A 27,945-nucleotide genomic window follows, 5' to 3' on the forward strand; every position below is an offset into this window, starting at 1 on the left:
TCTCACTCAGTGTGTGTGTGTGAAACGGCCTATGACACTGTGTGTCTGTGTGAGTGTGTGACACTGTGTGTGTGTGACACTGCGTGGCTGTGTGAGTGTGTGACGCTGTGTGAGTGTGTGACACTGTGTGTGTGAGTGTGTGACACTGCGTGTCTGTATGAGTGTGTGACACTGTGTGAGTGTGTGAGTGTGTGACACTGTGTGAGTGTGTGACACTGTGTGAGTGTGTGACACTGTGTGTCTGTGAGTGTGTGACACTGTGTGACACTGTGTGAGTGTGTGACGCTGTGTGTCTGTGTGAGTGTGTGACACTGTGTGAGTGTGTGTGTGACACTGTGTGACACTGTGTGAGTGTGTGACACTGCGTGGCTGTATGAGTGTGTGTTGCTGGTGTTCAGCTACGTGAGCTATTTGTTTTTATCAGATGCCCCCTTCCCCCCCTCCCTTCCAGGTGAGCGGCGGGCAACACGCCGGGGCCGCGTGCCCCGGCGCAGTTTCGCCACCGCGACCACAACCTCCCCAACCAGTTCTGGGCCGGCGGGGCAACATCCCGACACGACAAACCTCCTCCTCCTGCTGCCGCTACTGCCGCTGCTGCTTCTTACATAACGAGCGCCACTCTTATGCATCAGGCGCCACCCAGCACGCTCGTCGGCCCCGCGAGGTGGCGGAGGAAGCCGTCCCAGTGACAGGGAACTCCTCGCCCCCCCCCGCCCCCCCCCCCACGGGCGCACGGAGTCGCGAGTCGGAGCAGTGCTCGCCAGGCTCCCCGTCGCCATGGCTCCCGGTCGCCTTGGACCCCCCGTGCTCCTCGTCCTCCTCCTCCTCCTCGTGCCGCTGCTGTTCTCGTCTCTCGCCGAGGGGGCCCCTGCTGCCGCCGCGGTCCCCGGCGCCCCGGGCCCCCCGCGGCAGGCCAACGACTCCGGCTGGTCCGTGGAGTCGGGGCACGGCTCCCTGCCGGGCCACACCAAGGTGCCCAAGGGCGACTGGCGCCTCAGCGTCCTCTCCATCGACTACAGCGCCGTGCAGTACCCGCTCGAGGTCACGCTCTGGATCATGCTCGCCTCCATCGCCAAGATCGGTGCGTGCGTGCGTGCGTGCGCCCCACCGCGCCATCGCCTCCTCCCTGCTGCCAGGTCTTCGCCTCCTTCCTTCTACCAGATCACCATCACCTCCTTTCCTCGACCAGATTATCACCACCTCCTTTCCTCGACCAGATCACCGCCGCCTTCCTTCTACCAGATCACCAATTCCCTCCCTCTACCAGATCACCATCACCTCCTTCCTTCTACCAGATCGCCATCACCTCCTTCCTTCTACCAGATCATCACCACCTCCTTTCCTCGACCAGATCACCACCTCCCTCCCTCTACTAGATCACCATCACCTCCCTCCCTCTACTAGATCACCATCACCTCCTTTCCTCGACCAGATCACCAACTCCCTCCCTCTACCAGATCACCATCACCTCCTTGCTTCTGCCAGATAATCACCTCCTCCCTTCAGCTAGATCATTCCCTTCTCTCTTTGACAGAGCTCGCAGCAGTTTTTACAGCCAGCACCTGACCTCCAGAGACCCACGACCAATCCGGTTGATACCATCTCTTCCTTCCTTCTGCCAGTTTCACAGCGTCAGCTGATCTTTCCATCACGCTCGTATTATCCTCGAACAAGATGGCTTATATCGTTTGAGCGGAGTAGATTCTTCTAATTCGATTTGGAAATTCAACAGTGGATGATCTCTCCTCCTTGCAATGGGAGGGGGGCTCTGTTCCTTGTTGCTGCACTGCACTGGGCCGGACCCGCGGTGTTCGTAGTCGTGAGCTCTTCCCCTGAGCATCGGGCGATGAGACGGAAGGCTGCTAGCGATGTGGTTGTTATTCGTTGTTGCCCCATTGCCTTCGTGAGGCGCGCTCCGCTTACTCGTGTGGTGACGAGCCATGCTCGTCACTTTTGCCATCGGAAGTGTGAGCGCGCCTGTGTGTGTGTGCGTGCTGTGTGGTAGTGTAGCGCGCCTGTGTGTGTGTGCTGTGTGTGTGTGCGCGCCTGTGTGTGTGCTGTGTGGTAGTGTAGCGCACCTGTGTGTGTGTGTGCGCCTGTGTGTGTGTGCGCTGTGTGGTAGTGTAGCGCGCCTGTGTGTGTGTGTGCTGTGTGGTAATGTAGCGCGCCTGTGTGTGTGTGCGCCTGTGTGTGTGTGTGCTGTGTGGTAGTGTAGCGCGCCTGTGTGTGCGTGCTGTGTGGTAGTGTAGCGCGCCTGTGTGTGCGCGCTGTGTGTGTGTGCGTGCTGTGTGTGTGTGCGTGCTGTGTGGTAGTGTAGCGCGCCTGTGTGTGTGTGCGTGCTGTGTGGTAGTGTAGCGCGCCTGTGTGTGTGTGCGTGCTGTGTGGTAGTGTAGCGCGTGTGTGTGTGTGCGCCTGTGTGTGTGTGCGCCTGTGTGTGTGTGCGCCTGTGTGTGTGTGCGCCTGTGTGTGTGTGCGCCTGTGTGTGTGTGCGCCTGTGTGTGTGTGCGCCTGTGTGTGTGTCTGTGTGCGCCTGTGTGTGTGTGCGCCTGTGTGTGTGCGTGCGCCTGTGTGTGTGTGCGCCTGTGTGTGTGTGCGCCTGTGTGTGTGTCTGTGCGCGCCTGTGTGTGCGTGCGCCTGCGTGCGTGTGCATGCTGTGTGGTAGTGTAGCGCGCTGTGTGTGTGCGTGCGCCTGTGTGTGTGCGTGTGCGTGCCGTGTGGTAGTGTAGCGCTTAGCGCGCTGCGCTGCGATCCTGGTGACCGCGGTTCGATTCCCGCTCACGGCCAATACCAGTGACGATTATCTGAGCCGGTAATGGGCCTCCTCTAGGTCGACTCGGCCTCAAACGAGTACCTGGTGCAGTGTGTGTAGACATCGGCACGGGGGTTGTCTACACACGGCCGGGCGTGGTGCTGGCCACGAACACCCCCCTCGTGTGCCGTGGCAGCCTTCATAGGTGATTGTTAACAGCGCTTGCCCCAAATGTCAGTTACAGGCTATACGGGGGATCTTTATCTTTGTTGAGTGCCCACCACAATAGGCAGGCGGAGAGTTGTAAGCCGCGAAGGGATCGCCGTGTGGATCGGGTGCCGGCAGCCTGCAACGCGCCTTGACGCGCGCTGCAGGTCGTGAAGTCACGCGGTCAGCAGATCTCAGGGGCAGGCTCATGGGAGGTCAACTGGAGTTGAAGAAGAAGATTTTAAAATGTGAAAGACCATCACATGTGGACGGCGCGTCGTGAATTATAAGACAAGACACCGTCCCGTGTTTGACTCGTCTCATCAGCCCCATGGCCTTCTGGCAATGAATGCTTGCAGCTGCATTTGTTCGACGCAAGAAAAACTCGCGACTGGTTTCGACACACACAGTGCTGGGGAACTGCCATGAGGTCATTGGCAAGGACCCCCCCCCCCCTCTGTTAGATGAGGGTCCTCGTTGGACAGGACCCTCTATAGCGCACGGCTGGGGACTCCCGGCGGCGCGGTGTGCCCCGGTACCCCCGGAGAGAGACTCCCACCCGCTAGACACAATCTCGACACTCCATCAGGGCAGCCTGCCCAGTGCTGCCCTCTCCGTGTGCTCCACTCTCACCGACTGGGGGTGGGGGGGGGGGGTACCTGCAGCAGCACGGCGCAGCCTCCCGTTTGCTTAGCGGCGTCTGTCGCCATGGCGCCCATTGCGCTCCACGCTTCGCGCTGGAAGCCGCGCGCGTTGAGGCCACGTGTGGCTGCCAGTGTCACGTGGTGCTGGGGGGGAGAGGCATTGTCGGTGCACGTGGCACGTGACGCGTGACGCGTCGACGGTAAACAATGAGCGGCGCACGCGGCACGCTCGCGCCCGCGGTGGTCACGCTCCAAGTTCAATGAATGGGGGGGGGGGGGTCACTGCCTGTCGGACGACACGTAAGTCGTCACGAATGGGACTGACGATTTGGTTCCAGCGTCTCCCTCGAACCGCTGCTGGGCCGCTTGAGGTGTCACCCCACGGCGTGACGAGGCCCTCAGAGTCACCCCCCGTGTCACCCCCCCCCCCCCCCCCGTGTTACGATCCCTGGTGTATTTTTACATCTTCCTGGATTTCACTCCACACGCCGCGTACACAAACTACAACCTGCAGATGTGTTCATGAAAAACGGTTTTGCGCTGGGTGGGATCGCATGCGCAGGACGGGAGAGGAGGGCCGATTTGCGGGTCAGCCGTGGAGCGCTCTGCACGAGTCGGGCCACCCGCGGGGAGGCACACGAGGTGCCCCGTGGGATACCGCGAGGGGCGACCTGGGAGATGGTCCGTGTGTCCGCTGTGCAGCAGCTGTGAGATCGTGGCACTGGGTAGATCGCGCTGGCGGGGTGCGGTGGTGGTGCCGCGGTGGCTAGATGTTGACTGCCTCGCCTGGCTTGCAGGAGGTCGTGGCTTCGATTACGACCCTGACGATACCTGCTGTTGCATATTTGGAGTTTGCTTTTAGAACATGCGTTCAGAATATTTGGCTGCTATAAGTTTCCACGTGATAAGCCACTTCGTTAAGCTATAATTTTTGGCCAGGTGGCTTCTGAAAAAAAGCAACTAAATAGCTCAGTGGGTCTTACCTGGCAAAATAAAACATAATTTAGTTGTAGACATCTTGATCCTTTGTCAGTACTCTGCTGTGTGAAGGCCTCCTCATGCTGTATCGGTGAAGAGAGTTGCTTGACTCTACTTCAGCTTGCCGCTCAGTGCTGGTTGTGGACGTGGCGGAGAGGCCCAGTCCCGGTGCTTATATCACTCGGCAGTCCAACTCAGGTGGCCGGGTTCATAACGCAGCGCGCCAATCACTGCAGATCCACCCTTGCCACGCGAAAATCGCTCTTTTAAACAACTGGGGGGGGGGGGGGGTGAAGCCTCGATAACAATGTCCACATTGGCCTTCAAATGAGTCAGATAGTCCGGCGGTGGACTATCTGTTTGCTTAAACACGTTAATATTATTCATCCTTGATCGTTTCTGCGTGGATTAAATATCGGCCGTTCTATAGGATTCGGGGGGGGGGGGGTGGTGCGTCAGTCGTACGTACGCAGGTGGGGGTGGGGTGTTAAAAGTCCGCGTGCGTACAGGGATGGTGGCAGGGGTGAAGTGTTGACAGATTGTCGCGTTACCTGCTCACTGGATGGCCCCTAACGGCGGCGAGGGCTGTGCGCGGTCTGGTGCAGGCTTCCACCTGGCGCGGCCCATCTCCACCTTCGTGCCCGAGAGCTGCCTGCTCGTCATCATGGGCCTGCTGGTGGGGGCCGTCATCCGCGTGGCCCACCCGCCGCAGCTGCCCTCGCCCGACCTCGTGTTCGGGGTGGACGCCTTCTTCCTCTACCTGCTGCCCCCCCTCATGCTCGACTCGGGCTACTTCCTCCCCACTCGCCAGTTCATGGATAACATCGGGACCATCATCAGCTACTCGGTGTTTGGCACCCTGTGGAACGCGCTCAGCATCAGCCTCTTCCTCTTCGGCATCTGCCAGGCGAGTCCTCGAGTTCACGTTTGTTTTGTCTAGCCACGCGGAGAGTCCAGGAGGGTCGAGAAGAGTCCAGGAGAGTGTCGTTTGCGAGAATCGCCGCACTAAGAACATCTGTGGAGGTGATGCCGTGTTCCACACTCAAACTGTAATGGTCTAAACTCCAGAAATATATTTTGAAACATAAAACGCCAATGAAGAGGATTTAAATCGTCACAGTTTGGCATTGCTTTACTGTCTAGTTTGTTGTCCTTACCCCGCACCTCCGATGAGCACGGCTGGCTACGTACGGTGCGAACGAAGTTCAAGATACATTGCTGGTATCTACAGTGAACTCTGACTACCACCGTTTCCACCATGCAAACGTGCCCCAACCTCGGCCCAGGTCTATGAACACACCGTGCAATCTCCTGCAAACAAAATCGACTCCCGCCACCCGAACACAGATTGCCCAGACCCTGCCCGGGTCGAGCCCAGCCAGGGCGGCGTGTGCAGCACGCGGCCATGGCCGCGGTGACCGCGTGGCCGGGTCCGTCGAGGGAGGACGTCGTGGCGCCTCCCACGTGACTGGGCTTGGCGGCCACATCGACTCGGCTCGCTGCGGGAGGCGCGACGGCGGAGAGGCGGGTGCCCTGATCGGGTCTCGCGTTACCGGAGTGAGATGTCGTTGTGTGCCCATATCCTCGTCGTTGGATGAACGCACGTCTCGCTACCCACAGAACCACACCGCCGCTTGCTCCGCACTGCCGGCGGGCCGTACGAGTGACGCCGCTCCGTTTAAACCCACTCACAGTACATTCTCGCAGACGCACGTTACACAATCGATCTTTACACAAAGATAACACAACAATACTAAACACCTAGGCGAGTAAAAATGGGCAAAACCGTGACAAAATCACAGTAACTTTAATGTGGTACCCGAGTGACGTAGCGTGTCCTGACTAAACGAGGTGGAGTGACGCGTCACGAGGTGCCCCGCCCCCCCCCCCCCCCCGCGGTAATTGCGTCTCTCGTGGTGCCGCAATCCGTGACAGCGAAACGCCGTGGGGAGGTGGGGGGGGAGGGTGGAGGGGCAGGGTGGGGGTGAGGGTGGAGGGGCAGGGTGGGGGGGAGGGTGGGGGGGGTGGGGAGAGTGGGGGGGAGGATGGGGGGTGGGGAGGGTGGGGGGGGTGGGGAGAGTGGGGGGGGGGGATAGGGGGGTGGGGAGGGAGAGGGTGGGGGGGGAGAGTGGAGGGGGAGGGTGGGGTGGAGGGTGGGGGGGGAGAGTGGGGGGGAGGATGGGGGGGTGGGGAGGGTGGGGGGAGGGTGGGGGGAGAGTGGGGGGAGGGTGGAGGGGGAGGATGGGGGGAGGATAGGGGGGTGGGGGGTAGGGAGGGTGTGGGGGGAGGGGCTCTTGTGTCATGGTGGAAACTTTACACTGCGTGGAGGTGTTGGGAAACGTCACAATTCTGGCTCATGGCCTGATGAAGCTGGTTGCTGTAACCACCAGCGAAAGGCCATAGCCGAATTGTGAATGTTGTGGGTTTACTCTCCAACACACAAGCGGTGTGCTGCACTCGCAACTAATTGGCACGTTTTCTTTACGTGACAACCCTTACTAATTGGCCGTGTCGGGTGGTGACGGGTTTAACGACACATTTATATTTACGTGATCAGACCCCAAAAAAACCCTTTATTGTGGATAATATCGGTCGCGACAGCCTACCACTATTGACAGCGAGTTCAACTCTCCACCACTGACGGAATCGCGAGAGGCGCTTGTTTGGAGGCGCGGATTTTGTTCGCTGCTCGCCCCGAGGGCCGCCCGGCCGTGGCCGATTCTGCCAGACCCGCACGCGGTTGTTGGGCCGCCCTGCCACCGATTTGCAGCGCCAAGTTTGCCCAAAGAGCGTGAGGTCAGGAGCATGGCGATGACATTTGTTGCTACGTTTGAGTCTCTATATGCACCTTCTCCGTAAGTCCAAATACTTTGTTGAACCAAAATTAAAATCAACGAGTGTTTGACATTTAGAGAGAAATCAGATTGCTCGGAGCGAACACTCACAGCTCCGCAGACGATTCCAGATCCAACTCGGAACGTCTTAAAACGAGTGAGTGTCAACGTGCGTCATCCCACGCACGGATCGTGGACGTAAGAGACGATTTAAATCGACGATTCGTCGCGACTGCGACGCTTCGCTGATCCTCGCCCCTAACGCGGCTCCGCGTGCAGATCTCCGTGTTCAACCTGGACGACATCCCCATGCTGCAGCTGTGCATGTTCGGGAGCGTCATCTCCGCCGTCGATCCGATCTCCGTCATCGCCGTCTTCGAGCAGATCCAAGTGAACGATCAGCTGCAGACGCTCGTGTTCGGGGAGTCGCTGCTGAACGACGCCGTCACCGTGGTGAGCGCCCGCGCCTCCTCGCGCCGCACCGAGACAACCGCGCTTTATCGGAGGTGCGGGGGGACGAACACGCAGCTCTAGAGACATGTTCTTCGGTTTTTTCCGGTAAAGTCACCGTGTAGGTAAAAAACATAAAAAAGTAAATTAAAATAAAAATCACGACGTTTCGGAGGCAACACAAGCTTCCGTCTTCAGGTGGTACCGTCACAGCCACGACAGCTGTATCAAGTAAATGAGAGATTGCAGGAGCTACCACTCCGTTTATATAATGGTTGGAGAAGATGGTGGGGCAAGGGCCGCATACTTTTTATTAATATGGTAAGGTGAGGCTTAAGACTAAGAATAGACTGCATAACAAAGGCTGAGCCTTTGTTATGGAGAGGTGCGGTTTGTGATGCAACCTGTGACAGGGGGACCACCATTAAACATGGTAAAACTGTAATGCTCTAGAGACACATTACTTTGCAATCTTGTGCATACACAATGCAGGTAGTGGGGGGGGGGGTCCATAAAAGACCCGCACATAAAAGTAGTGTAACATAAAATATGCAATTTATAAAGAGTCTGAACGCAACCCAAAATCTTCACTCGGCCGAGAGTCGCGGTGGTGGCGGTGGTGGCGGTGGTGGTGGTGATGGTGGCGGTGGTGGCGGTGGTGGCGGTGGTTGCGGTGGTGGCGGTGGTGGTGGTGGTGGGAGGCTGTCAGCGCGGCTCTTGGAAGCCGCTGCCTGCAGACCGCGCAGCTGCCGCGGGATCTGGCGGAGGGTGGAGAGCGTTGTCGAGGTGCTGTGGTGGCATCGGCGGCGTCGGCTATGAGGACATCTCGACGTCGATGAGCGTGTCGGCTGCCGTGCGTGGAGTGTCGCGGACGGCGCTGCGCGGCACGGCGGGGTGGGGGCGAGCGCAGCACGCGGCGCTCGAACTGAGAGCGCCGCGTGCTTCGCTCCCGCGGTGCCCAACGGGAGACTCTCCCCTTTGGTTTTTTCGGTAACGTCACGTAGGTAAAAACATTCTAATAAATTAAATCACGACGTTTCGGGCGCAACACAAGCGTCCTTCTTCAGGTGGGGACAACTTAGCGAAAGCAGGTGTTGCGCCCGAAACGTCGTGATTTAATTTATTGAAATGCCTACGTGACTTTACCGAAAAAACCAAAGAGGAGAATCTCCCGTTGGGCATCTAGAATCAACGGGAGACTCTGCGGGGCCCGTGCAGCTGCGACCGTTGAATTATCCGTCTCCGTACGCCCCCACCCCCGCTGCCGTGCAGGCGCTGTACCAGCTCTTCCTGGAGATGTGCGACATGCAGAAGGTGCTGGGCATCGACGTGGCGGTGGCGATCCTGCGGGTGGTGCTGTGCGGCTTGGGCGGCATCGTAGTGGGGCTCTTCTACGGCTTTCCTGGCGGCGTTCGCGTCGCGCTTCACGCACCGCGTGAGCGTCCTGGAGCCGCTCTTCGTCTTCCTCTTCGCCTACCTGGCCTACCTCACCGCCGAGATGTCCAAGCTCTCCGGGATCATGGCGTGAGTACGAGTCGCGCGGCGTAGCGGCGCGGGAGATGACCGCGGCGAGCGCGCGATGAGTCTCCGTGGTACGGAGTTGACGTGGGAGCTGGGAGCCAGGGGTCGGTCACCTCCGTGCGTCCCTCCATTCTGTTCGCCGTTCGCGTGCAGGGGCCGAATTGTGGGCGGCGGTTTGGGTCACCGGCGAGAAAGTCGACGCGAGGTCGTCATCTGTGTTCCATAGAACGTCAGTCGTAGCGAGAGAACGTGAGGTTTGGCAGGATACCTCGATAAGCGGGATGATGGAGCAAAGTAAAATCTGCGTGCAACGTCAAATGAAAGACGTACAACGGAACCGTAATAAGGTGCGGGGTTTTTAGAATGATTTATACGGGAGAGTAAATACAAATCGACGATTTCCTGCTGGCGTTATGAATGCTCCATCGTCAGTAATCCGTCCAGTTACTTCGGGCCAGGGCGTCACAAGGAGAGAGGCGAGTGTGAAGCGGAACTGCAGTTTGATGGCAGGTGGAAGCAACCGATTACAAGGGGCGTAACGTCGCCAGATCCTTGCACGCAACTAAACCCGGGCAGGCTTCTCAGTCAGCCGAAGTCGAGCAAAACTGCGCAGTGTCCTGCGGCGACGTTGAACGCAACACCCGGCACGGGGTCTCGGTACAAATCAACTGCTGCCGCCGGACACAGGCGACGAATCCCCCCGATGCGATCCAGGACGGGCGGCGACCCTCGGCGTCCGTGGGGACACGGGGAGGGAGGTCGACGTCCAGGGGCTCGATGTGCGGCGACCTCTGTCCGAGCCCAGGCGTCATCGGAGTGCCGGTGTTTAGGCTACAGATGCCCGTGACTGCAAAGGGCGTCGCTTCACGCGTACCGCGCGCTCATTCGCGCGGGGGGGGGGGGCAAGGCAGAGCTCGCCGCGAGGCTGTTGCCAAAACATCAGAGAGCGATGGTCGCCTTGCGAGGTCGGGGCAGGTCACGAGACTCCGCGAGGCACGGGCGACCCGCTCTGTCGCTACGCTGCTGGATGTAGGGCCTCTCCGCGCCTGTGCGGGTCGTGGGGGATGTTTTAACCATACTTCACCGCGCCGGTCAGCGCGAGTCGGTGAAGGCAGAGAGCGTAGACTCGGATGCGTAGAAGTACAGCACAACCATCGATGTTTCCGCACTGCCTTCTGCGGCAGTAAGCGACGAGCACCGCGACGTCGACAGAGCTTGGCCACGTGGCACGAAGCCAAAATCCTTCGCCCGGCTGCCACCCATTCGGCTCCCGGCCCAGCTGCTCCCACGTGACCTCCACCCGGCTTCAATGCCCTCCACGTGCTCACTGCCACGCGAGCAAATGAGCTCGCCCGGAAGGTCGCGTTCACCACATTGCGCCGGTTGACGCGGCCCGGCCACTTGTTGCGGGGGTTCGCGGTCTGAAGCTGACAGGCCGCCCTGGTTAATAGTAGCGCGAGTGAGAATGTTAACCATGAAGTGCTATGCATCATCAATTTCGCATCTTCATCAAAGATCCCTGTGAAGTCGTTCAAAGAAGAGAAGGCCATTGTGTGCGCGCACGAAGTTGTGCCGCGTGCGGACGCGACGGGGAACGGCGCGGGGCGGAGTGGCCGCTCGGTGCTCACGTGGCAGTGGCCCTGCCCACGTGACCCACGCCGCGCAGGTGGCAATTTGTGGCGGTCCCTCCACACAGGCAGACTCTTTATCCTCTGCCAACGACCCCATCCCAAGTGCCTGTTATTTGATCTGAACCCGCACGGCTCGCTGGCTTCGCAGTGCCCAGTGCGTGGGTAATTACATTTTGATTTGTATTCTTTGTGTCTTTCGGTAAAATCACGGACATAGGTTCAAAGAAAATAACAAAAAATAACAAGTACAAAAGTAAACAACGGTAGTTTTTGTTCTTTTTGTTTGTTATTTTCTTTGAACCTATCTATGTGACTTTACATAAAGACCAAAAGAATATGAATTTAACTACATTTGATTAAACAAAATTGCCCTATTTTCCAATTTATTACAATGGTTTCGCAAACTGCGATCTTGCCGTGATATGAAGGATCCATTTGGAAATCTCACAGAGAGGAACAGATGTTGTTGCATTGCGGCCGCATCGTTTTAAAGAGTTTTCAGTGCAGAGGTCGCACTGCCCACGCGCCATGCGATGAGATCGTTTCACGAAAGTCAACCCCCGATATCGTCAACGCTCAGAGCTGGAGTTTAGCCAAACAAAGTGCAAACGCACATTTGACATGGTGGCTTTTTGGCAAGCTATTGGTGGCTGGATGGAGACCGCCAACGGACTGCACTGGAGCACTGCGTGACATCGTGGATGTCTGCCTGGGTTCACCACACCCAGGGCCAACAGCGGCGTGTGCTGGCTGTGACTTGCCGAGGCAAGCCGGCAGCCTCGGCAGGCGGTGGCTGTGCGAGAGACGCTGCGGCGGTCCGGCTCGAGGCTCGCCAGGAGGTGTGTGGTGGAAGATGCCTCCCTCGTTGGTGCTTTTGGGATTTCCCATCTTGACGACTGAAGCCTCCTTCCCTCGCACTCTTGCCAGTTGCGTTCGCTCACAGCGGCTCAATATAATCCAAGTTTACACTCCGTAATCACGCGCGTCGTTGTGGGGAAGGTAATTCTCGAAGCGATGATCGCAGACAGTACCTCGCACGCACAAGTGAGGAGGACGATCCACAGACCGCGTGGTGCATATTCCAGACGGACACCATCCCTCTGTGTGAATCTCCCACAGGAAGCAAACAACAACTATGTTTTCTTTGTTACTTGATTAGTTTGTGACTCTACGAGTTTGCTTTGTTGTGCCGGAGCTGTGACGTGTTGTTTAGACGTTTGTGAGTGCTGCTGCCCGTAATGTCAGGGCCCACGTTGGTGACTGATCAGCAGCCACTCCTTGCTGAAGATATTAAACTTGCATTCGTGCCAAGTCTTTCTCTCTAAGACAAACAATACTGGGAAACTCTGATCTAAAAGGCATACAGACTAAAACTGATTAATTGTTTATTTTTTCACTGGACTGTATGTACAATCCCTCATCTCGAAATGAGTATTGCTAATTCGACTCATCGACGCAGCGACCCTTTAAGGATGTCCGGTTCACGTTGTGGTAGCAGTGCTCAGAGCAGTCGTGATGTTTGCTGCAATTTCCTCGTTGCCCAACACAGTCTTCTCGTGCAGGGCTTGGTGAATTGGGGCGTCACGGTGGCGAGGAGATGTTAACTACCTCGCCAGGTATACAGGAGGTCGTGGGTTCGATCTCGACCCTGACGCCTGCTGCTGTCTATTTGGGGTTTGCGTGTCTCTCTCCCTGTGGTGGCGTGGATTTTTTCTCCCGGGTCGTCCGGCTTTTCACTCCACATGTATAAACACGGGCGTTTACACTATTTGGCTACCGCTATAAATGTCCACGTGACAAGCCACTTCGTTGAGCTCTCATTTGTGATCGCCAGGTGGCTTCTGAAACAAGAGCTCGACAGCTCAGTGGGCCTTACCTGGCTGAAATAGAATGGTAACCTTAGCGACCTACATCCAAGTTTGAACGCCACGTGGCTGAGGCCGAGTCAGTCGCTGCTGCTGCTGCGGCTGCTGCGGCTGAGTCTGGCTCCGGATGGCCCCGGATGGCTTCAGCCACAAAAACAAAGCACAGAGGCCGGCACGTTCGGCGTCTCGCCTTTGTGTCGGTGACATTTTAGGAACGTGCCCCTGGGGATGCGAAACGTGGACAGATTTCTTTAGAAGGTAAATCATCGAAACACAAATTCAGCACGGGCACGTAAGTACAACTTACTTTGTTTCATCGAACCCATGTATTTAACAGTTTACATTTTTGTAATGATTGAGAACCAAAACGAGTGCAAGGCTGGAGTAAAGGTGAAGAATCACTGGGGTAGAGGAATCACAGCTGTGTGGGTGACGAGGGATTCAAGTGGACATCGCAGCTCGTGACCTGACCTCTCGGCCTCTCACGTGACCCGACCGCTTGGCCACTCACGTGACCCCTCCGCTCGGCCACTCACGTGACCAGACCGACCACAATCGCCGCGATGGCGCTGCGCGGGTCGTAAACCGGTGACGCCAAGCGGAAGACGACGGCGGTGGCTGCAAGCGCCGTGCTTCTGTGACGATCCCTGCTTTCTCATTCACCTTTGAACATCTCCGCGTACGCGAGTCGCCTGCGTCCGAGGCGGGTAATTGAGAAAGAAACGTAAGAGAACAATGGCCGTGCTTGTTTCTACCCGCGCAGCTCGAGGGTCTCTTTGGTTCGGCCCGATGCCATCACTCGATATCGCGCCAATTGCGTGGAAAGTTCCGTCTCGTTGACGTAAGTGTACAGTAGTCGTGCCCATTGTGAGCCTTGGCTTCGAGCCAACGGGACTCAACAGACGAGAATAAAACTGCGCACGCACCGGGAGATGCCCGGGCCTCGGTGTGGGACCTGCGCACGAACCCCGAGTGTCCGCCCTCACAGCGCCCCCCGACATCTGCCATGGGGCCACATTCTCTACGACTTTACGGGACCAACAATGTCCCGGTGGGACAGACAACCAGCTGCTTGTTCTGAGACGAGGGAACGAGGGGCTCTGTCATCCGAGCGCCACGGCGCGTCAGCATGACGACATGATGACGACACAATGGCGATGCGTCTGTAATCGCCACCACCACCGCCAGAGGACTAGAACAACAACAACAACCACAACAACCACAACAACCACAACCACAAGGCTCCGTGTGCTGCACACAGTTCACCTTTGCATGACAATCACGCGAACTCCTTAGAGTTGGAATCTCGTGACACACTCCTCGATGTCGCGAGTGCGGAAGTGACAGGCGATCGATCTGTCAGGTCGCTGAGCGGTGGTGAGGTGTGGTGAGGGGTGGCGGTGGTGGTGAGGGGTGGTGAGGGGTGGCGGTGGTGGTGAGGGGTGGTGAGGGGTGGTGGTGGCGGTGGTGGTCAGGGGTGGTGAGGGGTTGTGGTGGTGAGGAGTGGTGAGGGGTGGTGGTGAGGTGTGGTGAGGAGTGGTGAGGTGTGGTGAGGGGTGGTCTGTCTGTGTTGGAGTCTGCCTGCCTGCTGTGCGTTTGCTGGAGTCCTGCACAGGTGCAGCTGCTCAAGGGGCCAGGAGCTGTTGTTGGTGGGGCCGGTTCTCCGCTCCATAACATAAATACGGCTCCCAACTTCGAGGGTCCGCTCAAAGAAGAATCATCTTCTCGCTGTTGATGCGAAGCCGCGGGTCTGAGTCGTGTTTGACGTCGGTCTCTCCCTGCCGCCAGCATCGTGTCGAGCGCGGTCCTCATGCGGCCGTACGTGGAGGCCAACATCAGCTACAAGTCCCGCACCACGATCCGCTACGCCGTGAAGACGCTGAGCAGCGTGAGCGAGACGCTCATCTTCATGTTCCTGGGCGTCTCCACGGTGTCGGCGCGAGGCCACGAGTGGAACGGGGCCTTCATCTGCTTCACGCTCATCGCCTGCCTCAGCTGTCGCATCGTCGGTAATCCTCCTCCTCCTCCCTCCTCCTCGTCCTGCCGAGCGCCAGCTTCGCCACAGCCACCGACGCAGCATTGCCGGGTGCCACCGGGTGCCACCGGGTGCCACCGGGTGCCACCGGGTGCCACTGCCTCTATCGTTTTGTTAGCAGCCACGGCCGGCCGGCTGAGCGGTAGAGCGAGCGGCTCGCGATTGGGAAGGTTGCGAGTTCACACCCCACGGTTGAGGGTTGAGTCGGCCCATCATCCCTCTAGGGTCTATAAAATAAACCACTTTGTGGGGAAGTCAGTCAGCAGTGGTTGTCCAGCGCTACCATAGGAATATGGAATTTCCACGACTGGTTCTGCAGGGGATGAGAAGCGCATCGACGCTCATTTGAGTGTGAGTCACTTTGTCCTTTAATTTTAGATTTAAAGCTTTCGTGACTGCAAGGATTCATACTCTTTGGTTTTTTCGGTAAAGTCACGTAGGTAAAAAATAAAATAAATGAAAACAACTAAATTAAATCACGACGTTTCGGGCGCAACACAAGCGTCCTTCTTCGGGTGGGGACAACGTAGCGAAAGCACAACCGCTTAAGTGTGTCCTTTCTCTACAGACTGCTGAATCGTAGAACTCCCCGTGAATGTAAGTGAATGTAAGTGAATGTAAGTGAATGTAAGTGAATGTAAGAGAATGTGTTTTAATGTACGTGAATGTATGTAAATGTACGTGATTTGTAGGTGAATGTGAGTGAATTTAAGTGAATGTATGTTAATTTAAGTGAATGTATGTGAATGTAGGTGAATGTAAGTGAATGTAAGTGAATGTATGTTAATTTAAGTGAATGTTTTCGCGACAGCTTCTTCATGTGACAGTGAACCCTGTGAGCTTGTGCCGATCTTACTAAAGCTGCGAGAGAGCGCAACCAGCGATGAAAGATATTTAGCTCTGTGCTGCGTCATTCACGCAGGATGTGGTCACCACAAGGCAGGTTGCAATCTACCCAGTACAGGTACAGCTTCAGCTTCAGCTTCATCAGCTCAGCTCACGCCACATTCCTTAATGGGCGTTCTGATCGTGGGAGTGAAGTGGAGTGCCCGGAGAGACCCCCCCCCCCCCCCCCCCCACGTGTGGAGAGTTACCACAGCGTGGTGGGCAGCTCGCTTGCCCTGCCGACGTGCGCCCGACGGAGCGGTGTCTCCCCCCGCGCGGTGTGCAGGAGTGCTCGTCATCACGTACATCACCAACAAGATGCGACTCGTGCCGCTGGGCATCAAGGAGCAGTTCGTCATCGCCTACGGCGGCCTGCGCGGCGCCGTCTGCTTCTCCCTCGTCTTCCTGCTTCCCACCGACCCCTTCGTCCGCAAGTCGGTCTTCCTCACCGCCAGCATCGCCGTCATCTTCTTCACCGTCTTCGTGCAGGTGCTCGCCCACGACCCGGCAAGAGCGCGGCGGACTTCCCCGTCCGGCCTGTCGCGAGTGTCGAGGGCCACGTGGCCACACGACGACCGTGGCTGACCGGGCCACTTCTCGAGTGCCCCCTCCCCACCCCCGCAGGCTGTGAGATTTCACGTCCACTGGACGCTCCCTCTGCTGAGCCCCCACCCACCCCCTCGTTTAATTCAAATCGCGCGTTGAGGCGCAAATGATTTTTTTGAATGATGGTTTCAAATTTCTTGAATCCTTTGTATTGGCGTTTGGATGTTCTTGGTGTGAGCCTGTGCGTGTGTATGTGTTTTGTACGGCACCTTGTGATCTCCGGGTGGAAGGCGCTTTAGAAGTGTAAATAATAATAATAATTGTTGTTATCATCTGCATGTCCTGTGTTGGCTGATGGTGACGCGCACAGCGGTCCGAGCGCTCTGCTCATTCTGCTTCTCTCCCTTGGCACCGCCCCGCTTTGGAACTCCCTCCCTTCGCTTCTCTCTCCCCAAGCTCTTCATGCAGTAGTAGTGCTCCAGTCAGCAACCGTCTGAATAACAACAGCACCACTTTGATGGTGCTGTTTGTTGCTGGCCGCTTGATATTTATGGCCTGTGGGCCCTGTGGGTCGGGTCTTGTCCACAATGCGCACCCGTGCTGCCCCTTTCGTCAAAGTTTCAAGTTGATTTTGTCTCACCGGCGGTGAACTCAAGAGACCAGGGTAGAGTCTCACGTGCAAGTGACTTGGGTCAAGAAGATCAAGAATTATACATAAATTAAATAAATAACAATCACAACCAAAGCAACGAGACTTGCTGGGTGAGGGCCTGCCCGCACCGTGCGGGTCGTAGGGGCTATTTGGTCATACTTCACCACTCTGGTCGTGGCGGGTTGATGAATACAGGAAGCACGGATTTGAGCGCATAGAAGTACAGTACAATGATAACGACAGAATTTTGTGAATGCCTTAATCGTAATGGAAGTCAAGTTGAACATTTGTTAAAATGAATGAAAACACCCGGTGTTGTCCTGACTCTTAGGCCACCCTGTACGTGTACGTACCCAGGGGATGGGCGAGTAGCGTTCGCCCGCACACCCAATCGCCCACTCACCCACCCGCCCACTCACTCTCTCACTCGCTCACCCACTCACCCGCCCACTCACCCGCTCACCCAATCGCCCACTCACCCACCCGCCCACTCACTCTCTCACTCGCTCACCCACTCACCCACTCGCTCACTCGCTCACCCACTCACCCACTCACTCACTCGCTCACCCACTCGCCCAATCGCCCACTCACCCACCCGCCCACTCACTCTCTCACTCGCTCACCCACTCACCCGCCCACTCACCCGCTCACCCACTCGCCCATTCACCCACTCGCCCACTCACCCACTCGCCCACTCACCCACTCGCTCACCCACTCACCCACTCACTCACTCGCTCACCCACTCGCCCACTCGCCCACTCGCCCACTTACCCACTCGCCCACTCACTCACCACTCGCTCACTCTCTCACTCGCTCACCCACTCACCCACTCACCCGCTCACCCACTCGCCCATTCACCCACTCGCCCACTCACCCGCTCACCCACTCGCCCACTCACCCACTCGCCCACTCACCCACTCGCTCACTCGCTCACCCACTCATCCACTCACTCACTCGCTCACCCACTCATCCACTCACTCACTCGCTCACCCACTCGCCCAATCGCCCACTCACCCACCCGCCCACTCACTCTCTCACTCGCTCACCCACTCACCCGCCCACTCACCCGCTCACCCACTCGCCCATTCACCCACTCGCCCACTCACCCACTCGCCCACTCACCCACTCGCTCACCCACTCACCCACTCACTCACTCGCTCACCCACTCGCCCACTCGCCCACTCGCCCACTTACCCACTCGCCCACTCACTCACCACTCGCTCACTCTCTCACTCGCTCACCCACTCACCCACTCACCCGCTCGCTCATTCGTTCACCCACTCGCCCGCTTGCCCACTCACCCACCCGCCCGCCCACTCTCCTCTGCGCACAGGGCACCACTATCCGCCCGCTACTGCAGATGCTGGACGTGGAGCGGCGGTCGGGGCACGTGGCCACCATGGCGGAGGAGATCGCCATCCGGGTAACGGCGCGAGCACTCCGATGGTGGCCCCGGCCGCACCTCCCCCACCTCGCGCTGTCTCGCCGGGGCCCGCGGCGCTCCGTTGTAAATGGAGGTGACGGATGCGTATCGCGTGGCAGGGTGTTAGACAACGCCGCCCCCGATTAGCATAGTTGGCTACGTACGTTCAACATACATAGATAATCTGAACAGATAATAACAAATTTATTGAACACAATTTGATGCAAGTATTGCGAGCATCGATGTTAACATCGTTATTATCCCCTCATGCGTGTGGGTTTTCTCCGGGCACGCCAGTATTTCCACGCTGAACACTTCTTGAAAAGGAAGTGGCGACACACCCTAGTGCAGGACCCTCCTGAAAAAAGTTGCCTCGATTAATGAGCGACATCATCACCCACGTTGCCGTCGGCACTCTGCGGCGCAAAGTTGCGTGGCATCGTCCAAGCTTCGCATGCCGGCAGCTTTTAAAACCGATGGCCGCGTCGGATCCTCACGGCGCGCGTTGCCGCTGCCGCCCACCCGACCCCAGAGCCTGGACCACCTGGTGATCGGCATGGAGGACATCTGCGGCCACTACTCCCACAACAACGTCAGAGAGAGGTGAGCGCCACACGGCGGTTTCCTTGCGCCGCCCGCGCCGCCCGCGCCGCCCGGACCGGCCGTCTCTCGTCCGGCCGCCACCGACGTGCGCCGTCTGTGCCCAGGTTCGAGAAGTTCAACCGGAGGTTCCTGTGGCCCCTGCTGGTGCGCGAGGACGCGCACGAGGACTCGCACATCCTGGGCATGTACCGCAAGCTAGAGATGAAGCAGGCGATGCAGCGCATCGACATGTTCCGAGTGCCGTCCACAGCCTCCGTCCTGTGAGCATCGGAACCGTGGCCCACGCTGGCCCCCACCCTGCCGAACCCCCACCCCACACTGCCCCCCCCCCCCACACACTAGCCCCCACCCCACACTGCCCCCCCCCCACACACTGCCCCCCCACACACTGGCCCCCACCCCGCACTGGCCCCCACCCCGCACTGACCCCCACCCCGCACTGACCCCCACCCCACACTAGCCCCCACCCCACACTGCCCCCCCCACACACTGCCCCCCCCCCACACACTGGCCCCCACCCCACACTAGCCCCCACCCCGCACTGACCCCCACCCCGCGCTGACCCCCACCCCGCACTGACCCCCACCCCACACTAGCCCCCACCCCGCACTGGCCCCCACCCCACAATGGCGCCCACCCCGCACTGACCCCCACCCCACACTGACCCCCACCCCACACTAGCCCCCACCCCACACTAGCCCCCCCCCCACACACTAGCCCCCACCCCGCACTAGCCCCCACCCCGCACTGGCCCCCGCACTAGCCCCCACCCCACACTGGCCCCCACCCCACAATGGCGCCCACCCCACGTTCGTGTTGTGGATCAGAGGGGGGCGGCAATAATGCAGGGTAACATTCATTGTGAAACGTCGTTGTGTTTTGCTTCAATTGCGAATGCTTCGCGCTGCTCTTGACGTCTGCTGTGCTGGTGTTTGTTGGTGACAGGTGCCTGGAAGAGAGGTCGTCCGTTGTATCTGGGCAGAGTGTGGACGAGCGGCCCAAGGACGTGTTTGGTAAAGACGATCGCATGAAGGACATCCGACGTCTCTTGAACAGGAGTCTCTACCGGCCCCGAAAGAGGGTAACGTGGTCTGGCCCCGCTGAGCACTCCCCTCCACGGCGAGACCTCCTCGCACCACACACTGACACAACAACATTCCCTTCGTAGATTCTCAATTATAAAATAAATGTGGAGGGTTTTGAAACACCGGCACAGCAATTTAATTTATTATTTACCCAAGAAACCCTCACCGAGTCTCAAGACTCTCAGGAGGAGGATCCTGCATTGGGTTGTTTGGCCAATTGTAGGTAGGAGAAAACCGAAGTGCTCTGGAGAAAATACTTGCAATTGGGGGGCTAACACTCAGAGATCCACACGGATGGGTTCCTGAACACCCTTGTTGTATTGCCATCTCTGAGCCACGTCCCGCGATCTCCCAATCATTTGTCCCAAAGTGCCGGGCCACACACGAGTGCCCACATGCGCGAGCTCTCTTTGGGTTGAGTGTTTGCTTTTGAGATGTTGGGCCCAGTCAGCTCAACTCACGTGTATCAACCTGAGATGAGATGAGATACAATGATAAAGTTAAGACGAATTAACTTTACTTCGGCATATGCAAGCAAATGTGTTGATCAACATCGTTTACAAAAAAGTAAATCACAAAAAAGGTTTCAGAATTTGTCCTGGTTAAGAATCTCTTTAAGAATCTCGATAAACACGGTTGGCTACGTACGGTGCGAAAGAAGTTAAACATATATGCATACATACAATTTCGCAATCCAAACATGACCAATTCTCGTTTTGTCTGTAGAGAAGCTGGCTTAACGGGGCGCACCACTCACCCACGACACGCTGACACAATTATAACTTCCTAAAGCGAGCTCGTAGTTGCATCTCAAGTTTGCCACCGACCTCCCAATGTTTCCCCCACAGATATCGTCCTACAGCCGTCACTACCTGCCTACGGAGAGCCAGGAGACGGAGGTCTTCCTGCAGAACTCGAACCCTGAGCAGGTGGGTCACGTCCACGGGAGGAGACACAGGCGCGCGGCCGGCGCGGTTGGCTGGCGTCGCTTTCTACCGCGGTGGGGGGGGGGGGTAAGACAAAAAAACTAAAATCTATTTTGGTCTTGCGTTGGAGGTAACCGAGTGAAGTGAAAAAAAGAATCGGTCAAAGAAATCTAGTTTTCGGATTGCCGCGCGTACGGAAATGTCTCGCGGCAAACTTCAAAGTCAGTTTCACACGTAGCAGGCTTTCGCGACCGACATTATCCATGATGGAGTTTTTTTTGTTAGATTGCGTAAATATAAATGTGTTGTTGTTAAAGCCGCCACCATAAATGGGTTTACTCTCCAACACACCGGTGTGCTGTACTAGTGACGAATTGCCACGTTCTGTTTACGTGACAACCCTTACCAGTCGGCTGCGTCGGGTGGTGGCGGGTTTAACGACACATTTATATATTTCCGTGATCTAACCTAGAAAACCTCGATTATGGAAACCTCACAGTCCTACCTTTGTTTAACCGGGAAACTCTGGCAGCGGCCATGGTAAATATGCTGAGCACGCGGCAGTTGAAAGTTGCTGACATTTTTATTGAAAAACGAGGGCACCCAGTGGGCAAAAGGCCACCGCTTCCTGACTTTCGGAACCGGCAGTCATCTCGAAAGTGGTTACCGGTTTAGCGGTCGTCGTTTACAACTCTGCTATGTACGAGAGAAAATTAATCACGCAAGCAAATCTACACGCAGTGCGGAGAGGCACGGGACAGCTGCGGATATTGCTCTACAATCACATTTCGACCACTGTGTATATATAAATACCAAGACAAAGATCCCCCATGTAGCCTTAACAGACCGCAAGGGCAAGTGCTGTGAGAGAACACCTATGAAGACCGGTACGGCACCCGCCTTTGTCTCCCCAGTGGCGATGTTTACCTGGGGAGACCCAGGACCAGTTCAGATAATCGTCACTGGCGTTGGCCGTGAGCAGGACTCGTACTCGGGTCGCCGGGTTGGTAGCGCAGCGTGCTAACCACTATGCTACCGCTCTACACACATACACACGAAGACAATATATTACACACACACACACTCATAGTCGCGCACCAGCTATGTGAGAGTTGACCTGCACGGATGCCGATAGCAAGGAATGCTTTTGGAATGTCGAACTGCCGTGTTTGAGGTCCGCTGTGGGGAAACCCACGGCACGAAACGGAGTTCAGCCACAGGAAGTGTGATGCCATCTCCATCGGCCTGAAAAACCTGGTTCTGTCTGCCCGCCCGCCGACGTAAGCGGAGTCACGCGCGGCCACGAGTCGCGCAGGGGCAGGCGGCCCTCGCAGGCAGCCGTGAACACAGACGGGGTGATACTCTTAGGTTGTTTCGGTAAAGTCACGTGGGTAAAAAATAATACAATTATTTGTATTATTACGCAAACAGACGGCTGCTTGCGTTGTAGCCGAAACGTCGTGAGAATTATTTTATTTTATTATGTTTTATTTTTATTATTTTATTACTTCCCTTCTACGTGACTTTACAGAAAGAACCAAGAAGATGTATTATTACTTTTATTAATTTAAATTTTTATCATTATTTACCTACGTGACTTTACCGAAAAAACCTAGAGTATGAATCCTTGCAGTCACGAAAGCTTCAGATCTAGAGTAGACGGGGTGGCGGTGCTTGTAGAAGGGGGTGTGGGGGGGGCACAGCCTCACTTTGTCAGCTGGAGGCGTCCCGCGAGTTACCGCGTCGCCGGCTTGGCGGACGCCCGCGTCTGGAGCAAGACGCACGCGGCTCTCTCTCGCCTCTGTCCCGCACTCTCTCGCGCTGTTCGACGCGAGTGCTTGCGAGAGTGTTTGCGCGTTTGCGCGGAATTTTCAGCGAGTATAAACCGCGCTGAACTGAACCACGGCGCTATTATTGGCGAGCACTGAGCCGGCTGCTTTTGTGCCACTGTGCGGTTGAGAGTTTCTGTCAAAAGCAAAATCATCGAATGAAAAATAAGAATAGGTTTTACCCTTTCTGGTAATAAAACAAATAGAAACCTTTTGTAAGGAATCAAGTCTGCATTAACCACTCGTACCTGTGGTGGACATGCAAAATCATCATTTATGTCAACTTGCTGAAGCGGAAAACCCGCAACCACATTTTTCACGAGAGTTTATCGGCCGTATCCAGCCGCGTTGTGGAAGTGGGGGCACCGTGGCTGCTGCGCCGCTGGTGTGAGGCCATTGGTGGTTATAACTGAGAGGTCCCAGGTTAGTCGCTCTCGCTCATGAGATGTACCAGCAAAGCGTTCGTCTCCAGCTGCAGGTGAATGTCGTGAATCTCACAACCACTCCTTGTGCCACCACCCCTACCCACCACCCCCACCCCCACCCCTACCCACCACCCCCACCCCCACCCCTACCCCCACCCATAACCACCACCCCTACTCCCACCCCTACCCCCCACCCCCACCCCTACCCACAACCACCACCACCACCCCTACCCACCACCCCCACCCCCACCCCTACCCCCACCCACCACCCCCACCCCTACTCCCACCCCCACCCCTACCCCCCACCCCCACCCCTACCCACAACCACCACCCCCACCCCTACCCACAACCACCACCCCCACCCGCAACCACCACCCCCACCCACAACCACCACCCCCACCCCTACCCGCAACCACCACCCCACCCCTACCCACAACCCCCCCCCCCCCCCCCCTGTGCAGCTGGAGAGGAGGCTGCGCCGTCACGGGACTCTGCCCGCGCGCTCCACGCGGGACCCGCCCCACGTGCGGCCTCGCGCCGGTGAGCAGCAGCAGCGGCAGCAGCACCGCCACACACAAAGACAAAGATCCCCCGTGTAGCCTGCACAGACCATTGCGACAAGCGCTGTGAGCGGCGAGAAGCAGCTAGCAAGGCCGGCACGGCACAGGAGGGGGGTGGTTGTAGTCACCACCACGCCCGGCCGCCTTCGTCTTCCAAGTTGCGATGCTTTCACACCGTTGAGACTGAGTCGAAACGAGGGGAGGCACAGCACCGGTTCAGATTATTGTCACTGGTGGTGGTGGTGGCCGTGAGCGGGAATCGAACTCGGGTGACCGCAGCGTAGCGCTAACCACCACTCCCTACCACCACCACTCCCCACCACCACTCCCCACTACCACCGCCACACAGCACTCACTGTGCGCTTTCCAACAATCACCTCTTCCACTGCAGACCAAGCACAGACGTATTTCTCGGTAGTGCAGGAAGTACGCCATCAGGAGGAGGCTGCAAGGTGGGCCAAGGCAGTCTCTTTTGCCAAACAAGGACAGTGGACTCGATGGGACAGTGTGGAGAAGAGGAAGATCAGCTGGAAGGATCTGTGGGCCACGGAAGCGAGGCGGTTGAGCTTCTCCATCAGAGCAACATATGACATCCTTCCAACACCAGTTAATCTTCACCAATGGTATGGTGAAGATCCGGACTGTGCCCTCTGTTCCATGCCAGCCAACCTCAGGCACATTCTCACAGGGTGTAAAACAAGCCTCACCCAAGGACTCTACACTTGGCGTCACAACCAAGTCCTTAAAAACCTTGCGTCCGCCCTGGAGGACAAGCGAGCTGCCACCAACTCCCTACCACCCCCAGCAGCATCACACCCCTTACGGACGACCTTTGTCCGCGAAGGGGCTAAACCACCGAAGAGCGGCTCTACACCAATAGAGCGAGACCAGCTGCGCTTGGCCCGCGACTGGAAAATGCTAGCTGACATTGGCCGGCAACTTGTGTTTCCTCCGGAGATCGCAACCACCACCCTAAGACCTGACGTGGTGCTCTGGTCCCGTTCGCTCAAGAAGGTCTTCATCATTGAGCTCACAGTACCCTGGGAGGACTCAGTAGATGAGGCTTATGAGCGAAAACATCTGCGCTATGCCGATCTAGCTGCCGAAGCACGGCATCATGGCTGGAACACAGAAGTCCGACCAGTGGAGGTGGGCTGCAGAGGTTTTGTGGCAACATCTGCAACCAGACTGCTTAGAGACCTGGGAATTAAGGGCCAGAGCCAGCGTTCGGCAATCAAAGCTGTATCGGAGGCGGCAGAAGGCAGCAGTCAGTGGCTCTGGATGAAGAGGAAAAACCCCAGCTGGGCCCCAAAGTGAGAGGGCCAGGAGGTATGCAGTCAACAATGCTTGACTCAGGGAGGAGGACGCCCCTGCCATGCATAGTCCCATGGGATGTTGGCTACCAACAACAAGGCAACTCCTATGACTAATTGGGAATGGGACGCAAGCGTAGGATTGATCACCCTGTCGCTGGCCGCCTTTGGGGAGGGTGTATAGTATGAAAGGCCGAAACACCCTAGGAACCAAAGGGTCACTACTGACGATGCGCTCCCCAAATTTCACCAGGCTCACTGTTCATGAACTCTTGGAAGTGCTTGCACAAAGGATAGTAACATCTCATCCTGTGTTCTTTGGAATCTCAGCCGGCCTAGGTCCATCAACGCTTTGCAATTTACTGCAATACAGTTCAACACAATACGGGTGCCAATCTCGGTACAAATCAATTCCTGCCACCCGAACGCAAACGCCGGGCAACCCGGGCAGGTGGCAACCCTCGGCGATGGCCTCGAATGCAGCCGCCACCGCCGCCGTGTGTGTCACGACACTTTTTGTGTTTGCAGTTCACACCCTCGAGAGGTCAAAGGTCCTCCGGCCACGGGACGGACGAGACGAGGGGGACGGCGGAGGAGAAACGCAGAGCCTGGCGGGCCCGGCCACCTTCAGGATCGGCTCTTCCAACGCGAGCTCCGACGACGAAGCGGCCAATTCTGGGAACGAGGCGAGGGGCAGCAATGGGGCACACCGGCTCGCTGGGCGGTCGAGCTCGCTGCTGCACAGGCCCCACACATAACGCACCCCGCGCATAGCGCACCACGCACATAGCGCACCACGCACATAACGCACCCCGCGCATAGCGCATCACACATAACGCGCCCCTAGCATAACGCACCACACGCTTAGCGCACCCCGCAAATAGCGCACCGCGTATAGCGCACCACGTGCTTAGCGCACCGCGCACAGGGCGCGTTCAGCTCACAGGAGGTCGCCTGCGTCGAGACAGACGACCCACTTCGTGCACATGGAATAGCAACATTCTTCTCGAGAAGCCCGGGTGAAATTGTGTGTTTTTTTAATGTTTAGCTCCCAATATTTTGTAAGGATTGATAACTCGTGTCATTGTTGTTTTATCTCAAAAAGCTGTTTATGTAGAAGTGCTTTTTGTGTTTAGTGTGTTGTCCTCCCTGCACACCTTCAATTAGCACGGTTGGCTACGTGCGGTGCGAAATAAGTTAAACATTCATACAAGCGATATTAATTGGGTTTTCTCTTATTCTTTGGGTCTTAGATAGGTTCAAATTAATAACAAATAAAATGTTATTTTTTTATTTAATGTTTATTTTAATTTGATTAAGTTTAACCTATCTACGTGACTTTACCAAAAGACCCAAAGACGATGAATTCCTGCAGGCTCGAAAGCTTGAAGTCGTCAAGGGTTTTCTCTTGCCTAGTAACCAGACAAAACTCCCACGTGGGTCCTGAACAGCTGCTGAACTTTGGGTAAATTCGCGCGATGGTCCACCGGGTGACACAAGAGACCACGGCGGTGATGGTGGAGTCGAAGGACGTCTCTGTATTTACCACTGTGACTGAAGTGGATAACGGGTTTCCTTCATTACACTCGAACTCCGGTAGAAGCTGATCCCAAATCCCGTAGAGAGGCAGGACCGATGCTGGCACCAACGGTGACGAAAGCGGCTGGTAACCCCAGCAACGCGGCTGGTAACCTCAAGCAACGCGGCTGGTAACCCCAAGCAACGCGGCTGGTAACCCCAAGCAACGCGGCTGGTAACCCCAAGTAACGCGGCTGGTAACCCCAAACAACGCAGCTGGTAACCCCAAGCAACGCTGCTGGTAACCCCAAGCAACGCGGCTAGTAACCCCAAGCAACGCGGCTGGTAACCCCAAACAACGCAGCTGGTAACCCCAAGTAACGCTGCTGGTAACCCCAAGCAACGCGGCTGGTAACCCCAAGCAACGCGGCTGGTAACCCCAAGCAACGCGGCGCAGGTGATCATTCTGCGGTGGCAGCTCCATCGCGCGTGCACCGTGACAATTGAACTCTCCTTCGAAGCCGGACCAAGTCACGGGAATCGTTTTCATTTGCTTTGAGACGCAGCAGCCTCTTGATGTCACCCCAGGCTCTTTGTTTAAGGGGCCGCTTCGTGGCGTTGCCCGTTCAGGACCACCGTCTCGTGTCCACGTGCATTGCTTCTCTTGAATGAGGGAGCTGTGTTGCTTTTTTACCGAATTCAAAATACTATAATGAGCCAAGAATGTCTGTGTGTAACGCGCGTGACGTCACTCCACATGCCCCCCCCCCCCGCCGTCGTTAATATTCATGAGCGGGTGGATTTTTGCACTCAAACAGAAGGTCGAGCGGAAATATTTTTTTTCGCATATTCGCTTTAAGTTTCACGTTTCTTTATTGAAAGTGAATCTAATAAATAATTCAACGCAGCAACAAAGTGGACGTGGTGTCTTTATTACTTCTGCTTCTACATTATGGTAAAATAGACATTTCTCTGCGATTTTCCAGTTATTGTATCGAATTCCTATTTATTTCAACCTCAGCGACTGAAAGCAGAAGAGAATAAAGTATCAGAGCAGTGAATTTTAACAAATTGAAGGTCGGTTATATACAATGCTAGTGACGTGAAGTGAGGTGTTTTATGACTTCGTTTTGTGCAATATTCACTGACATTAAATTTACACAAGATACAATAATTATGCTCTGCTCAATTTTTTCGTAAATATTACAGCTTCCGTCCTCGGACGGGCAAACAAGCCAGTTCTAAATAAATGTCTCTCTTCGAGTT

General features: G+C 56.6%; 1 protein-coding gene across 1 annotated transcript; it reads left to right on the forward strand.

Annotated features, from left to right (window-relative positions):
* The first annotated feature begins 762 nt into the window (after nucleotides 1-762).
* On the forward strand, nucleotides 763-27,875 carry LOC133343917 (sodium/hydrogen exchanger 2-like). Its single transcript, XM_061553927.1, is given in 14 exon segments — nucleotides 763-1,081; nucleotides 5,184-5,485; nucleotides 7,692-7,865; nucleotides 9,135-9,260; nucleotides 9,262-9,386; nucleotides 14,668-14,888; nucleotides 16,086-16,288; nucleotides 18,331-18,420; nucleotides 18,953-19,023; nucleotides 19,128-19,283; nucleotides 19,969-20,104; nucleotides 20,957-21,037; nucleotides 23,750-23,828; nucleotides 25,690-27,875. Coding segments are annotated over 14 exon segments (2,298 nt in total). The 5' UTR covers nucleotides 763-777; the 3' UTR covers nucleotides 25,920-27,875.
* Nucleotides 27,876-27,945: the final 70 nt, after the last annotated feature.

Source organism: Lethenteron reissneri, chromosome 18 (assembly GCF_015708825.2).
Source record: "Lethenteron reissneri isolate LAM-NWPU_2019-01 chromosome 18, ASM1570882v1, whole genome shotgun sequence".
In the NCBI taxonomy this organism is placed as follows: Eukaryota; Metazoa; Chordata; class Hyperoartia; order Petromyzontiformes; family Petromyzontidae; genus Lethenteron; species Lethenteron reissneri.